Raw genomic sequence first — 17084 nt, forward strand, 5'->3', positions numbered from 1 at the left:
CGCGTCAAAAGAAAAGCCGCTGGCTGGAGCTTAAAATGCGAGATCTGCCACATGTGAGGTCTAATTCATCTATAATGGATTCACATATAATAATGGTGGCTTCCGAGAAGGAGATAACGCTTGTTGGCGCCAGTCTATAGCCATAACTAACAAAGAACCGCTTTTAACACTTTACCGATTGAAAGCTGACTGTGCTTGATATTTTTGTCGATTTATGTTTTGTAGAACAAGAATAGAGAAAGTAAAAAGATCATCAGTCCTTTGAAAAAAAAAATATTTAACAAAGTAGAAAAGAAGATGGATATAAGATATAAAAGAAATATTTCTTTTACTTTCCATCGGACCGACGAATTAAAAGATATGTGGCAGTTTTAAACCCACATTGGAAAAAAAAAAAAATGGTAAAAGTTTCACAAGTTCAAATTATAAAAGAAGACGAAAGATACGCAGAAGATATATATAAATTAAAAATCAATGAAAATAATATAAATGGGTTTTTTTAATGCAAATAGATTATTTTCCTGGCCCGTGCTAGTTTAATAGCAAATGAAATGAGGTGAAATGAAATGAAATGTTCTCGTGAAACAAACAAAAAATGTTGACGGGTTTACTTGGAACTGTAAGAAACCTTGCAACGCTTCCCGATCGATTAGATCGAGTTCCTTTATTAAAGGCTTTAAACATAGCCTAAAACAAGTTGTCATAATTATATACAAATATATTAAACGTGGCATATTTTCAGATATGGCAAATGAGACAGATACCAATAGAAAAACAGTCGGAGAATATAGTGAGAAAATAAGAGACGTAATAGTACGTTACATAATAAGTAATAATGACAGGCAGGGTGGCCTGACTGAAGATGGAAGGCCAAAAATCATCGAGTTAGACAAAAGTCTTTAAGAAAAGAAAGTATAATAGAGGTCGGGTAACTAGAGGGCAATGGTTTTTGGAGGTATCGAACGGACAAGTAAAAAGTCGTTTCTTGTGCCTGTAACCAATAGAAATACTAAAACAATGCTGAGAATTTAGATGAATATGTTCTTCCTGGGACTAAAATAATAACAGATGAGTGGCGTGCTTACAGAAGCGCTCTCTCTAATAACGAAGATTTTGGTCATCAACAAATTAACCATTCCAAACATTTTGTAAGCCCAAACGATGTAAATATTCATACGCAGAATATCAAGGGTTTTTGGTCCTTAACAAAAAGATTTCTGCGTAACAAACAAGGAATACATCAAGATCAGCATTTTGACTACTTGATGCAATTTATTTGGGAATTTAGGATAAGTAGAAACAAAAGATTTAGTATGTTACTTAATTTGCTAAAAATAAATCATTAATGTTTGTGCACTGCTTTTTGCTGTGTCTTTTTTCTTACACATTTTTTGGGGCAAATTTTTTTTTTTTTTTTTCAATTCGGGCTTAAAACGGCCACATACCAATTAAAATTCCCTCCGCGGGCCAGATAAAACCTTCTGGCAGGCTGGTTTGGCCCGCGGGCCGTAGTTTGCCCATCCCTGTTGTGATACTATTAGGACCAGGGCTACTAGCATTAGAGCAAGTCAGAGCACTTTTCAACTCGAACAAACTAAATTCGCAATTATATGGAAGAGATCTACTGGAAATAAATTGTAATTTACTTCCTTCCGCTCGCTTCTTAGCCACCATAAATGATGGACTGTATGAATCTACAGCGGAAACTTTTTCGAAAGTATGCCCGAGATTATTGGCAACTTCAAAAGGCGAGGAGTATACCACATTTCCCGATTTCAATACAGGGAAGGAAAAATCGTGATATATTCCATTGGCTGCTTTGATTTTCTTCCATAATAGTTTGCTAGGAGTAGAATAAGTGATAGTTGAAACGCATTTATGCCAGGATTCCCTCTGACTACGCCGACGAATGCTGCGAGCGTAAGCTTTAGCTCGTTTAAAAGCAATGAGATTTTCCGTAGTAGGACATCTACAGAATCTGTTCCAAAGTTGCTTTTGTTTTTTGTAACTATCGTGGCAAGCTTTATTCCACTACGGTCTACGAAATTTTCTTAGACACGGGGAACGCTTGGAAATACTATTATTTGCAGCGTTAATAATGCTGTCAAGGACTTGTTGTACAGCTGCCGGCCGATATATCTGCTGTATAAACCATAGCTTCAGTAATTTTTGCCTGTTGTGTGAATGCAGACCAATCCGCTCGCTGAAACAGAAAATAAGGCGGACCTTGAATCATACCGCCACTGTCAGCATGGGAAATTATTATAGGAAAATGATCACTACTGTGAAGATCATTTTCAACTGTAAAATTCAAAAACGGCAAGAGAATTGAAGAACATATTTCAACATCTAGATTGTGAAAGGAGCATGTTGGTTCGTGGAAATAAGTTTTCTCATCATTATTGAGCAGACAGAGACAGTTATTAGAAATAAACTGTTCGATCTGCCGCCCACGAGAATTTGTTCTATCTGAACCCCACAAAGTGCAATGGCCATTAAAGTCACCAAGTAGAATAAACGGCGCTGGAAGTTGATCCACTAAATTGTCAAGATCTTGTTGACTAACAGAAACATTAGGCGGTAAATAGATACAGCAGACTGTAGTTAATGTTCGTGCATGCACTTGAACAGCCACAGCTTGCACATCAGTATGGAGTGAGAGAGGTGTGCTCGGAAAGTAATTGGAAGTTAGAATGCAGACGCAACCAGAATTATGCGAGCCGTTTTCTGCATCTTTCCGAATGGTATTGTATCCACGTAATTTAAGTGGCATGTTTGTCTTCAAGAATGTTTCTTGAAGGCAGAGGCAAGCGGGATGAAATTTGTTAAGAATTGTCCTAATTTAATTTAATTTGGTACGAATGCCACTACAATTCCAAGAAAGACAAAAACCCATTAAGAAGCGTGTGTTTTATAAGCAACGGTAGGAACATTAGATGGAGTTGGCGATAAGTTGCAACTCATTTGGAAGTCATTATCATCCTCTTCAGATGGATGAAGAGAAATGCTATAGGGACTTTTGGGCACGCCACCAAAGATAGATGTTAAGTCCTTGTAGACTTTAGCCCTGACTAGCAAGTCCCAGAGCTATTGAGTTATGCAAAGTTGACTTTTTCATTTTTTGATGAAGATCATTTTGAAGGATGCCACGTTTTGAAATCTTAAGCTTTAATGCTTTGTTCGGTTTTACTTTGCGTTGATGCTTTTCCGGTTTACTGGGTTCAGAAGCACTAGTTATAGAATTTTCAGAATCTGTATCAGTTACTTTTGGTAGAGGTTTAGTTCTGGGCATATTCTGCACACAATTTGCACAAAATTGTTTTTTGGCAATAGATGCGTAAGTCACGCCTGGTGTTGGCATCGTAAGCAAGTACTTTTCGCCTGCCTCATGGTATGGAATATCTTCCTTGAATTTAACCGATACAATCTACTTTTCCAATGTCCAACGAGGGCAAGATCGAGAAAAGGAACTGTGGTTACCATCGCAATTCACGCACTTTTCCGGTGCAGAACACTGTTGGTTGTCATTGCCTTTTTCTTCACAGCGGGCACAGGTGAGAGTCCCGCGGCAGCTGGATTTAGAATGCCCAAAGCGTTGGCATTGGTAACATCGGGGTGGGTTTGGGATATATGTCCTAACAGCCAATTTCATATAGCCGACTTTCACAGATTCAGGTAATTTAGGATTGTTAAACGTGAGAATGAAGTGCTTAGTAGGAAGGAGCTGTCCATTCCACCGGATAGTTATACGGTGTACATGAGTTACTCTTTCGGGTTTCAGTTCCGCAGTAATTTTTTCAATGGAATCATTAAACAACTCGCCACACTTTATAACACCTTTTGAAGAATTTAATGTAGCGTGAGCACTTACGCTTACAGATATTGTTCCCAATGCTTTCAGTTTCAGTATTTGTTATGATTGCTTTCGGGAACTCACTTCCACAAGCAAATCACCAGATCGTAGTTTCCGAGTCGATGATACAGTACTAAGTGTTCCAGTAATAGCCTTTTCAACGAGAAAAGGTAAAACATTATGAAAGGTCTCGTTGTTTGTAGAAACGCGTTTCATGATAAAAAATTTATCAAAATGTATTAAAGAGAAAGTATGATTCTTTTGTTGCAAACTGAAGGGAGCCGGTTTGGTTTTGCCCATACGACATTATAAAGGATTCAGATTCAGCGGCATCGCCCTCCACGGAGCCCTACAAGGGATGGCAGTAACTGGCTTTAGATGTTCCTAGCCTCAGCACTTACTTTAATGCTAACTAGTACCTATACGCTGGGAGTCACTCCCGGGAACAGTGACCACTCTTACGCCAAGCCCAAGGAGTGACCCTTTCGCTTGATCCCTAGCAGACTAACAACTCGGGTTGATATCTACAGACCGATTGATACACCGGGGACCACAGTGCACCGCCCGTCTAATAGGTCGCCACGCACGGCCAACACGTGGGGTTTTTGGCTGTCCATGAGAAGCAAGAAGCAAACAGAGCGGCAACAGCTTCTCATGGAGAGCTTCCTAGCTTGCCGTCGAGAGATGGAAGGATCAAGCGGACAGTAAAAGGCGTAGAGGAAAGTGAACGTAAATGGAGTATAGATCCCTGGGAACTTCGGAATTGGGACACCTGTATTCACCTAAAGAAGCCTATGGATAGAACACAGTGACTGCAATTTGAACCACAGACCAACCAATCTTAAATAAGATGCTCTGCCGACCTGAGCCATGGCAATTGCTAGTTATTCTGGTTTATGCTGGAAAATCTACTTTTTTACTTAACTAATTTACTTAATTGGAAATATTACATTGTATAAAATTGGTTGTCAAGGCAAACTTTTTGCCAGTGTTTGATAATTTGATCTTTTTTTTTTTTTTTTTTTTTTTCTTTAATCTTCTCAAATATTTCAGTTACGATGCAGTAGATAATGAGATTAAAACATTAAAAAAATGATAATGAAAAAATATTTGCATTTGCAATATTTATCAAAATACTTTATATACAATGATGAATATCTGAAAGACAGAATTATAAATATGTTATACTTACTCTTGAAGTGTGCTGTAGTCTATGATTACTACGAAGTAAATTGTGTAAATTGGCCATGCATAATGGGAAATTATCACTTTCTTTATCCAAATTTTTTTCTGTTAGAGTGTTATTTGACATCAAGAGAGAAGATTTCACATTAGCTCTGAATAAACGCTAAAAAATTAATGTAAGAAATAAATGATTCATTATTTAAGATATAGAAGTACATACACTAAAATATTTCAATATAGATTTCAATGGAACAAAACATTAACTATTCTAGATTAGTTATTTTATATTTGCTGAAATTTTGCTCTTATAAAATCAGTTGATACAAAAGTATCCTAAATCGAGACTTAAATTCATAAATTAGAAATTTTTGCATTTATTATGAGATAATAAATAATTAACATCATATCAATACCAAAAGTTGTATACACCTTCCTAAAGTACAACAAAAATTCCTTAAGATTGTAAAATAAGCAGACTAACTAAATCATTTAATTAAGAGGAACTATTTTATTTCAATATAAAGAAGTAAAACAGCAATATTCACACACACGCACGCACAAAATCAAATAATAATTTCAATTTTAAAGAATGTAAAAGGAGAAAGCATTGTTGAACATATCAAAATTACTCTTATTCCTTAAATTATAATGGCGCACGCACGCACGCACGCACGCACACACACACACACACACAAACACACAAACACCAACAAAAAGTTGTTACCAATGGACATCACAAATTTCAATAGATCCCAATAAAGAAATACTTTTCTTTTATTTACAAACTGATTTGAAAGGAAGAATGGACAAGAAAGACAACAGCTTAATTTTAATTATTCAACAAAGTAGAAGGATAGTAGCTGATGAATTTGAAGGTTTTTGAACTTTTCATGAACCACAAAAATATCAAAGAAATTAAAGATTTTTCCAAGGTTTTTATTAATTAATAAAAGCACAATCCTAAATTCAGTTGCAGGAAAAATAACATAAAACCTATATTAAAAGTGCTGTCTATTGAAGGAAAAAATGCTGAAATCAAAATATACAAAACATAAGGTTGTTCAAACTTGAAACAAATGTGACAGCACACAAAAAGAAAAAATAAAAGAATATATGCTCACAATTAATTAATAGAGTTAGAAACACAATAAGCGAAGAAGGTCAGTTACTAAAACAATATCACAATTATTGTTTCCAAACGAATAGAGGAAGCTAGTTGTTATCGTCAATTAAAAATGGATGTATAGTAGTAGGATACGGATGGCGTTATAGTTATTAAGGCTTTATTTTGTGCAACTGCTCTCAACAGGTTACAGCATTCGAATGTACAAGATCATAATTGTTATAGGTGGTGGTCTTGCATGCCATGCCGTAACACTAGTACTGTATGCAGTGGTTTCAGGAGCATTAGTACCCGATAGGAGCTGAAGAGGGATTTGTGGTTAATGCATAACTCAATGCAAATTCTCTTTATTAGCACTGACTACAAATATTGAGAAGAATATGGTATGCCATGAAAAGAACATTCTAAGCTCAATTGGGAAAATGAAAATATACAATGTCAGGAATTTTCACTCTAGTGTCTGGAAGGTTCTTAACATAAATGAAATGCATCGAGCACATAATTATGCCATGTGTAGTACAGAGCCATCAAGGCACATAATTATACATCATAGGTTGTTTATGCACTATGATTTCTACAACAGAGAATTATGGATATCTTTATCTATTTTTGTGCTGTTCATGGAACAAGTTGAGCTTCATAAAAAAAGAAATTAACATAATGCCAATGAATGGATGGTTGCAACCTGAGTTATGAGATTTGTGAGATATCATATTTGATCAGCAGTGGATTAGTGTAGTGGTCCTTAGTATTACATTTTGATCACTTATTCTGGGTTTATATTAAAATATTGGTTATTAGTATATCTTGGTTATTAGTTATTATATATTGGTTATTAGTATATCTTGGTTATTAGTAGAAATGAAGAATATTTGTCTGCATTATTGTAACTACCTGAGAAATTCACATCTTCAAAATCAATCTAGCTGAGATGTGCAACTTAAAATTTCAACTCTTACAAGGAACTTTTAATTTCTTCTTTTACTTCTATTATTCCAAATAATATACATTTAGTATTGAAAAGCATATCCACATACATGGTGTCCTATCATCTCTGATGCTTTTTTGAGCAAACAACTACATCCACAAATCATTTTCCAGTTCTAATTCTATGTGATTTTAGGTTGATCGGACTTAACCATTCTACAAATTTTAAAATGCCGGCACTGTACATATAAAAAGGCAGTTTTTTTTTAGTTGAAAAAGAAAAATGCTGCATTTAAAATCCTCTTATTCATTCATTCATCCATCCATCCATCCATCTTATCACTTTTGAATTGATAAATCTCTATTATAAGGCAGTTTGTATATCATTCATTAAAGTAATTTTCAAGATTTACTCATAAATGTAGCAAAAAGAACATAAAAAGACATGCAAATCAATCACAGTATAAGTGAATTGGAAAAGGGAAGATCTCTGTTAAGATGTAATACAATATTTAGTCTAAATTGCTGATTCCAAATTTTTAAATAAGTTTATCAAGTAGTCTCACCTAATATGTGCTTTTGAATATTCAAAATAAAAGAGGAGCTTAAAACAAATTCAATATTACCTATCTTGGTAGAGGCAGGAATGGTTATCACATAATGCTTTTTATCATCTGTCTCTTCCTCAATCACCCCCCCCCTTAAATATGCATAAAAAAATTCGTTTCTGGGAGAGCAGAATGATTTCCATCTCAATTTATACATTACTATTCCTGCAAATTGGAAGGTATAATCACTTTTAACAGCTCTCCTTTCCTTTTCTCTATTCTGAAATCCAAGCATTTCACTTATAAGCAAATGAAAGTTTTCAAAATTTAAAAACTCATTTGACAACATCCAAAAAGATAATTTTGTATCACAGTATACTTTGTGGTGAAGCTTTATCCCCTCTCCCATAAACTATATACATTTGATCATTTTTTTTAATTCAAGCTTCCAGGATTTGATTATAAGGTAAAAACAGCTAAAAAAATGAAAATAAAGTTCAAAAACCGTTATGGAATAATAATGAGCAATATTAAATTGAACTCACTTTAATTTCTTTATGCATATACCATATTCGAGGATCTCTTAATTCTTGCATACAGTCAGAGGCTCTGATTTGATTTAGTCCTTGCGTGAGAATTTCTTCAAAAACTACAGCAAGTAGGTGTTTTAATGAATCTAGAGGTACTTCAACATATCCGAATTTAAGTGGAAATGCGCGTTCCTCAACAAATTTTAAAACAGCTGCAAATGGAACTGTTGGGGAGGAAAAGTACATATTTAAAAAATAAAATCTAAATATTTCACAGAGTAAATATTTAATTTCTTCAGGCTTTTAGAGCTGAAATTTCATGCTAAAAATTTATAATAGTTTAAGCAATATATATCATGCTTATCTACACGAGGGTAAAACATGATTAAACAAGACAAGAATACAAAATTTTACAGCAAATCATTTTAACTATGTAAGTTAATGCAAGACAGCAAAAGTCAGAATAGGCCATAGACTATATAATGAACAAATAATTTTCTAAACAAAGACTTCAGCATTAATATCAAAACTATATGACATATATTGGACAATGCAAGTTAATATCTGATGCATTTAACCACATAATGCATTCATGTCCATCTAAAAGAAGCCAGTGATTAGACTTGGAAGAATGAGAATCAATTTTTTAATCAAATTAACTATTTGTATGAATTATTACACTGATGGGAAGAAAAATCAAGACATCAGAAAGGAATTGCATAAGACTGGTTAAAAAAAAATTCATATAGTATAAAAGTGATTAAAATTTCAAGAACGTAGGTGAAAAATATAAGAATCATGATTTGTATAATATTCTATAATTGAAATGATTCTTCAGAAATCCTTATCGACACCAGATCACTAAATGCAGAAATAAAATTATCTATGCAATCAATCACACAAGAGCCAGATATACTGCAGGGTAGCTATTCATGACTTGCATAGTAAAATCAGCAATAGAAATCTTGGGAGGAGAAAGGAAAGAAACCGCCTTCCAATTTTGTCTTACTCTTGCTCATTTAGGGATAAATCTGGTAAACATGGTGATCATGATAAAGAACTGGTCTTTCTAAATATCTGTAGTTTCAATTATGGTATGGGACTCACAGTACCATACTGGAACAAAGCTCCAACTATCCAATCATGGAAAATGAGTTGCATAAACTTTGGTTACATTACCATGCCATTTTGAAGTTACACAAGGACAATTTTAGGAGAGATTTCATTTGTTCAAATGTGAACAGATAATGAAGAGAATACCCGAGTCAGTATGCCTCTCTCCAAACTGCCATGCAACATAACAAAATGGATGCTTCATCCCAACAATTTTACATGAAAACTAAGTACGTCATAAGGATAACCTTTGCAGGAATCTGTCTCCAGTCTGGGAACCATACTTAGATGATGAGGAAAACAATAGAGTTAGACCTCCTTCAAATTAACTTACTAGAATGGTTTTTAATTATTGATGGATAAACTGTTAACAAGGCATACATGATAGATCTTCAGTGGAACTGGCTCTCAAACATTTGAGTCATAAAACTGAAATAATGTCATATAACAATCACAACCCAAGTTACACCAATATTCTGATGTATTGTTTTGTATATGTGGGTGAATGCTTTAACAAAGCAGAGATTCTGCAGGCAGAAAAAAATCCTAAAAACCTACACTTGGCCCACTTTACATACACTGGAAAATATTCCACAACAGCCTTCCATGAGGTATCCTTCTTACCATTGCAGGATTATCAATAATATCATGCGTCATCTGAGAACAAAGCTATATTCCATTTAGCTTTGGCAATCAACTCTTTCACTGAACCCTTGAAGATACCTTCATGGTGTATAGAAAAATGCAAAAGCATGAAAAATGAGGTCTGGCATGAAGGCTATAATTCAAGAAAAATTGCTAATACTCTACAGTGTGATTCTAAAACTTACAATTGCTCAGATTTGTTTCTCCACCATATTCCAATTGATCAACCCATTTTTTCTTTCATTAATAGAGGTAGACACAGTAGATACTAGATGGCTGTCCCCCCCCCCATCATTCATATTGCTGTAATCTTCGTCAACATTTATATGCACATGTAGTAACCAAATCTATTTTGTTTGTGAATGGGCAAAAACCAAATATTTCCACTGGTAACTCTATATTCCTATCTCATTCAACTGACAATGATATTTATCTATTTTCCACCAGGTATTCAATATTAACATTCATACCATAATTTCAGCCAAAACTCATTTTTTAGACTATTAACATTTCATCAGACCATTTACAGCATGACAAGCACTGTAGTCTATCATGCCTTTGATTAGTCACAGCATAATTAACAAGTTATTATAGCATGAAAATTTTCATCAGTGCTTTAGACAGACTAGGGAAGAGAAAGAAATATTATTTATAGATTCCTCAATAATCTCTTTCCCAAATTCGGATTTTATTTTTCACTAGCATATAATAATAATAATAAAAAGACATATGATTTGCATGATATTTGAACAGAAAAATATCTACTAACAAAACAAATAATTAAGTTAGAAATACTTATAAGGTTATTCGGAGAATACAATTTTTTTTTTCAATAATAAAATAATTCTATATTCTAGCCAACTGTTCCAAGTAGCTACATACTTTTATGCATAAGTTCTGCATTTAATGCAATGATTTTAAACCTTTTCACATCTATTCATTAATTTTAAATCCATTATTAATAACTGCATCCTTTAACCCTTTATTTAATGGATTACTTTATAGTCATTTTTCAACTTTATTTTTGTATCATAAGCTTTGATGCAAAATAAGCCTAGAATGCAATTAATTTAAATATCTTAATTTAATCAATAATTAAATATTTTTAATATTTGCTTTTAGATGATATTTACTGCTTGCCACCAAATCAACGTCTTTTGTATTCTTTTGAATACTGTAAAGGAAAAAAAAAAAAAAAAGATATTAGCTTGATTTTAGAAGATAGAGATATTAGCCTGATTTTAACAGCACTTTTAAATACTGTTGGTATATTTGACACTTTAATCACATTTAGATTTACAAATTTATAATATGTTAATGCTGTCCTGTAAACAATAAGCTTCCAGTTAAACAATAATAACTGATAAAATACTAAATGAATTTAATTTATTAGTAATAGCAATTATTAAGTCATCTGAAAGACTTGTAATATTCATATTTTTCTGAATAATTAATACTTAAGATAATAGCAAAGGAAAAGCCACAGGGGGTATCAATACACCCAAATAAATATAGAAAGAACTTAAAATTATAAAAATCCGAAATTACCAAGTATATTTTAACATAATTTAGTTTCTTTTAATGAATATTCCTTACAATGAAAATTTATATTTGAAATTAAATATTATATATTAAAATTTCCCCCAAAATACAAGCATTTTGTTTTTCGTATATAATTAGAAAAGTATAATGCTAAAAACAACAATCCAATAATTTCCTTTCTGCTACCAGCTTTGATATTTAAGCCATAATCTTGTTAGCATTAAAGTACATTCAAGATTTACCAATGGTGAATGCATGTTGTAATCCCAGATCATATTACTAAATTTGAAACATGAAAATAATTCCATACATTTTATTTTTTATTAGTTTACCCAATCATCACAAATGAATAACTGTAAAATAGACATATTCCAATTTCACAGACTTTCTTCATCAAATTAAAACAATTCAAGGGATAATGCGATCATGATCACAAATAAACTGTGCATGTATTCTATCACCCATTGCAATGTTAATATACTTATTATCCAATATTGTATGCCGGGTTCGCATTTTCTTAAAGTTTCTGGATAAGAAAAATGCATTATTAACCAACTTCTAGCTATTAAAATAAAATTAAAAAAAAAATCTTTCAAGTTTTTACTCAACACTCCTCAGTTCATTGAAGCATAAAATGTAAAAACTGGAATATGAATTTTTTAAGCCTACATCTAATGCATACAATAAATCGTAAGACATTCAGTTTTCTCTCACATTTTGATGCACTATTTTTCTAACTAATAAAAAAAAAACCCAAATCTAATTAATACTGAAATTAATGAAATCAAATTAAACTCAATCTAATTAAATTGGACATACTCTAATAATGTTAGTGGGCATAAATGATTTCAATATCAACAGAAAACAACATTAAATAAGAACAAATTTAAAAACCAATTTAAAAAATTTAAACACCCAAAGTTTTAATACAAGGTTTAGAACCATATTATCAAAGAATTGTATTAAATTATTTATACATGCATTAAAAATGAATAAATTATATGTATTAATCAGATTAGTTTTAAACCTAAAGTCTTCCTCTATGTACTTTTTAGAAAAATGTAATTTAAAGCTTGTTTAATAATTATATATAAATAGAAACTTTAAAAAATTAAGAATATTTAAAAATTATTACTATATTATTACATTAGGTGAGATACAAAGCCAGTAATTTATTTTAGATTATATGTTTCTATCTGCTTTTTTTAAAGAAAACAAATTAATTCATATACTACAAAAACACACTTAAATCAAAGTAGTACCTTTTACATATTTTTTTTCAAAGCCACTGTTTAAATCTTCAGCAATCATCATTAAAGATGTTAGAATACTTCTGTAAGGTTTGATGATAAAAGAATGAGTACAAACTTCAATGCATTTTTTTACTGCATCCTTCATGATTTTCCTAATATCTGATAATTCAAAAAATTCTAAGCGATAAATGAATAAATTTGTTTCGCTTTGAATGAAAAAGCTCCGCATGTCTGCATCAGTAGAACAAAGCAATCTAAAAAAGTAAAAATTTGTCAGATTAATAAATGATAATTTTAATCCGACAAATATGTCAAAAATAAAATTAAACAGGGTATAGAAACAAATTTATTCTAAAAACAAGTTAATCCAAATATTTGTATTATTCAATTTATTTCTACACTGCCTTTTGTGAAAAATTTTAAAAACCAATGAATATTTAAATTCCAATGTATCAAATTTGCATACAAAATCATTCCTTCTATCTTCTATTTTATTGTAATGCAGAAAATGTGAAGAATAAAGCAAATATGTTTTTATATTAACAGGTTTTAAAGTCAAACTGTAAATGGTGGTAAAAAGAATAAATGTAATATTTAATTAATATAAATAAAATCATCATCACACCTCCAAAACAAATGGGCCGAATTTAACTAAATTTTGCACAGTTATTTTTTAAGACAAAAGGAAGAATAATATGAACTTTTCAAAGTTAAATATGTACATTAAATATTCAGTTAATTAGAAATTGTCTAAAAATTTGCCTCCCCCCCACAGTAACTTCAATGCAAATTATCATAAAAAAATATTTTTATATTATCTTAAAATTCAAAGTCTTATCTTTTAAACAGTACCAATTTCATTTATGAGCAAGTTTGTTTTTTTTTCTTTCTTCAGCTGTTATTCATTTTGTTTTTAATTCAATACAACCAATTTTGAGATAAGGAAATATATAGGTACTCCTTTGCTAGGCAACAGTAAGACTTGGAATAACTTTATTATTATTTTTTAATTTCTCTTATTTTAATGCTATTTTCTGAGAAACGTTTTTATTGGTTTTAAAGTAGTGATGACTAAAAGAAAACATAAAACCACTAATCAAATTCAGATGAAAGCTAAAATAGCAAAACTTTCACAATCAAATGAAATATATTTTTTTTTTTCATTGATGAAGAGCAAAAATACATAAGAAAAATTGCTGCCAGAACAAATACGAAAAATTCTAAAAGAAAACTTGAAAAGGAAACAATTACTGATTTGGTTTCTTTTTATGCAAAATTTTCTTCAAAACTTTTTTTATACTTCGGAAATTGTGAACAACATTTGCAGTACTAGTACAACAAATATTAATAATTTATGGAGAAAATCCTGTGTTAGTTGTTCTTAAAAATTGTCTGATTCAACTGATATTCTAATTTTAATTTAGAAAACATTTTCAACAATAAAAAGTACTTGCATATTATATTTTATACACAAGTAATTTTAATGTTAAAAATGTTATACATTAAAAGGTTTAAACCCACGCAATGAAAGGTATATCAGCTAGTTTCTTCATAAAGGAATAAATAAAAAGAACTATGTATAGTATAATATATTGACTCCAAGTGAGGTCTTAAATATTTTTCAGATCATTTTTGCTGCCAGAAATGTTTAGACTATATCTGATTTTTTTTATTTTTTTTAATGGACTAAAATCCATGTGCTAATGATGTGAAGTTTGTATTAATGTTGGTATCCAATCCTTTGAATAAAAATAAAACAGGAACAATAAAAATAGAACCAATTAAAAGGCTTGTTATATTTTATTTATTCTGCTTTAAAATTCACCTTTAAAATTTTTCCTTTATTGCCAGCTTTTAAATGCAGCATTTCAGTATGGATATTCTATGAGGAAAAGCTTTATTTTTGTTCCTTATATCATCCTTTACAAATGAAGAAGTGAGTGGAAGCAGAAGTTAAGTGAAATTTTGAGATTATGAAGCATTTGGCGCTCTCAATTAATACTCATGGCTAAAGCTAATTATTGGCTGATTGCAAAGATAAGCAGCATATAATAAAGGTGTTAAGTTACAGAACCCAAGCACAGAATATACAAATTTTTCATATAATAAATAAAACTTGAAAGTTATATATCAATCTATCTGTATTAAAGCAACAGTATATTTACAGTACACCAATATATTTGCAGCACTATACAACAATGAAACAGATAATGCAGTCAGTATTACATTAATTATAGAGAAAGCAATAAAATGTATAGAGTTCTGTGTGCAATGAGACAATACTGCACAGAAAATTAGAATAAATGGTTCTAAAAGAGCGTTTATCATATTTTTAAAAACAATTATATTTCTATCAAAAGAGTAACATATTCTTCATTACATAAGAAAACCAAAGCAAGTCATGGTCAGAGGCATGTGAAAACTATGAAATTAAAAATACTGCCAACTTAAAATAAAGTAGTTGTATTACTCTAATAAATGAATGATAAAACGGAAAAAAAAAAAGACAATGTAAATTAAAAATCAGTTTATATAAGGGGGAAAAAAACCTGCATTTTATTTGGATATTAACTGCTTTTGAAAACTACCCAATTCGTAGGCAACACTGAGAGTGTTTAATTTTAACTAAATCTCTTTTGCATAGTTATTGGTTTGTTAATGATTACCTTAAAGAATTTTTTTTTAACTGTGATCACACTATAGCCATGCTATTTTAATAGCTTCACATTTGTTCTATTAATTATGTAAATGAACCTTCTTAATAGCGTCAAGTTCCATAATTCTATTAAACTACATAGATAATCAATCTTCTACTTCTACATCATATTTCACTATATTGTAACCTCAATTGCTTATTTCTTCTTTAACTTGTGGTGATAATAAACAGAATTTTTCTGTTGCTTTCAACAATAGAAGAAAACTGTATGATTAAATATTTGATGAAACAATAAAAATGGTTTGAATATTACTGCAGCAATGAAATCTATAGTGAAAAATTTTATTGCAAAAATATTTTTAAAAAATTGTCAAAATTCTGGAAAAGTGGCACAACAATTAAATTAGAAACATTAAAGAAGTAAATTTTAAAATTTTAAAACTGTGTAAAAATCAATTTTGTGCAATAATATTTTTGAAACTTACTGCAGAAAAATACTACAGTCTAATTTAATTTTTAATTATTTAAAAATCTAACAAAAACTTTAAAAAAAAACCCATTCAAGGTGCATATTTTTGTTCTCTGATGTATATTTATGCCAAAATTTGACGCTCTACTTCAAACAGTCAGGCCTGTAAAGTACTAATATGCATTCTACTTTATTATTAAAAGAGATTTCATTTTAAATATAGAGAGAAAATCATAAAACCAGGAAAACTGATAACATAATACATAAATCATTCATTAGATTTAACTAAATAAATAAGTTGGAGCTAAAAACAAAATTATTCTTCATAAAAAATGATACATGAGCAAGAATAAGATATTGAAATAGTGATATTTATTTGACACTATTAGTGACATTTTACATATTTTATTAACTATAAAACATATATTTGCAAACCAAATCGTATAAAGAGGATGTCCTAGAACTCCATGTCAAGCAGGTAAAGATTATCCATGGAATCATAATCACATAGGAAAGCACAGTCAGAAATGAGTGATAAAGAGGCATAAGATACATTAAGGGAGAAAAAAAGTATAACAAAAAACAATGTAAAGCACTTTGTTAATCAAACAACAACAACAACAACAAAAAAAAAAGAACAGCAATAGTCAAAAAAACTACAGAAGGTATTCAAGATTTTGTTCACTGAAATTGATGCACACACATCTATATTGCATGGCCTGTTGAATATCCTCAAAGATATTGAGCATTTCACAGATAATGGCAGCAGTGATGACAATCCATTCTACCATGAACATGCCAAAATGTAATGGCTTTTAGTAAATGATGACCTTCAAGGCATAACATAAAAAAACAATCCAGTGGGAATAAATTAGGTAACCTGACAGGGCATGCAATGGGATAATCACACCAAATCAATCAATGCCTCATTGACCATTTCAAAAAGTCATGTACAGAAATTGCATAATGAAATGAATTTCAATTAATATAGTGAAGGCATCATGTTTGGAAAGATTCTCATGGCCATTAGCAAATAGTCAGTGATTTGGTACATGGCTTATTGAAAATCTTTCTCAATATAATTGTACAACATCATGTATACTTCCAATTGCTCGGTCATACAAGAAGTGAATATTAGCCCACTTGGAATTAGTAAAATTATTCATGTTGATTACACTCAGTTGATGTCTGCAATGAAAAAGCAACTGATGCTGCACTTTGGAGGTTATATATAGTGCCA

General features: G+C 31.0%; 1 protein-coding gene across 1 annotated transcript in view; it reads right to left on the reverse strand.

The window, feature by feature from the left end:
* The window catches only part of LOC129959085 (uncharacterized), a 55583-nt gene that overhangs the window by 12260 nt on the left and 26239 nt on the right, over positions 1-17084 (reverse strand). Inside the window, exons 2-4 of the mRNA XM_056071893.1 lie at positions 12729-12973; positions 8182-8390; positions 5046-5201 (exon numbers count right to left, since the gene is read on the reverse strand). Of these exons, the coding sequence (XP_055927868.1) occupies positions 5046-5201; positions 8182-8390; positions 12729-12948 (585 nt within the window). The 5' untranslated portion in view covers positions 12949-12973. The remainder of the gene's footprint in view (positions 1-5045; positions 5202-8181; positions 8391-12728; positions 12974-17084) is intronic.

The sequence above is a fragment of the Argiope bruennichi genome, chromosome X1 (genome assembly GCF_947563725.1).
Source record: "Argiope bruennichi chromosome X1, qqArgBrue1.1, whole genome shotgun sequence".
NCBI classification, from domain to species: domain Eukaryota; kingdom Metazoa; phylum Arthropoda; class Arachnida; order Araneae; family Araneidae; genus Argiope; species Argiope bruennichi.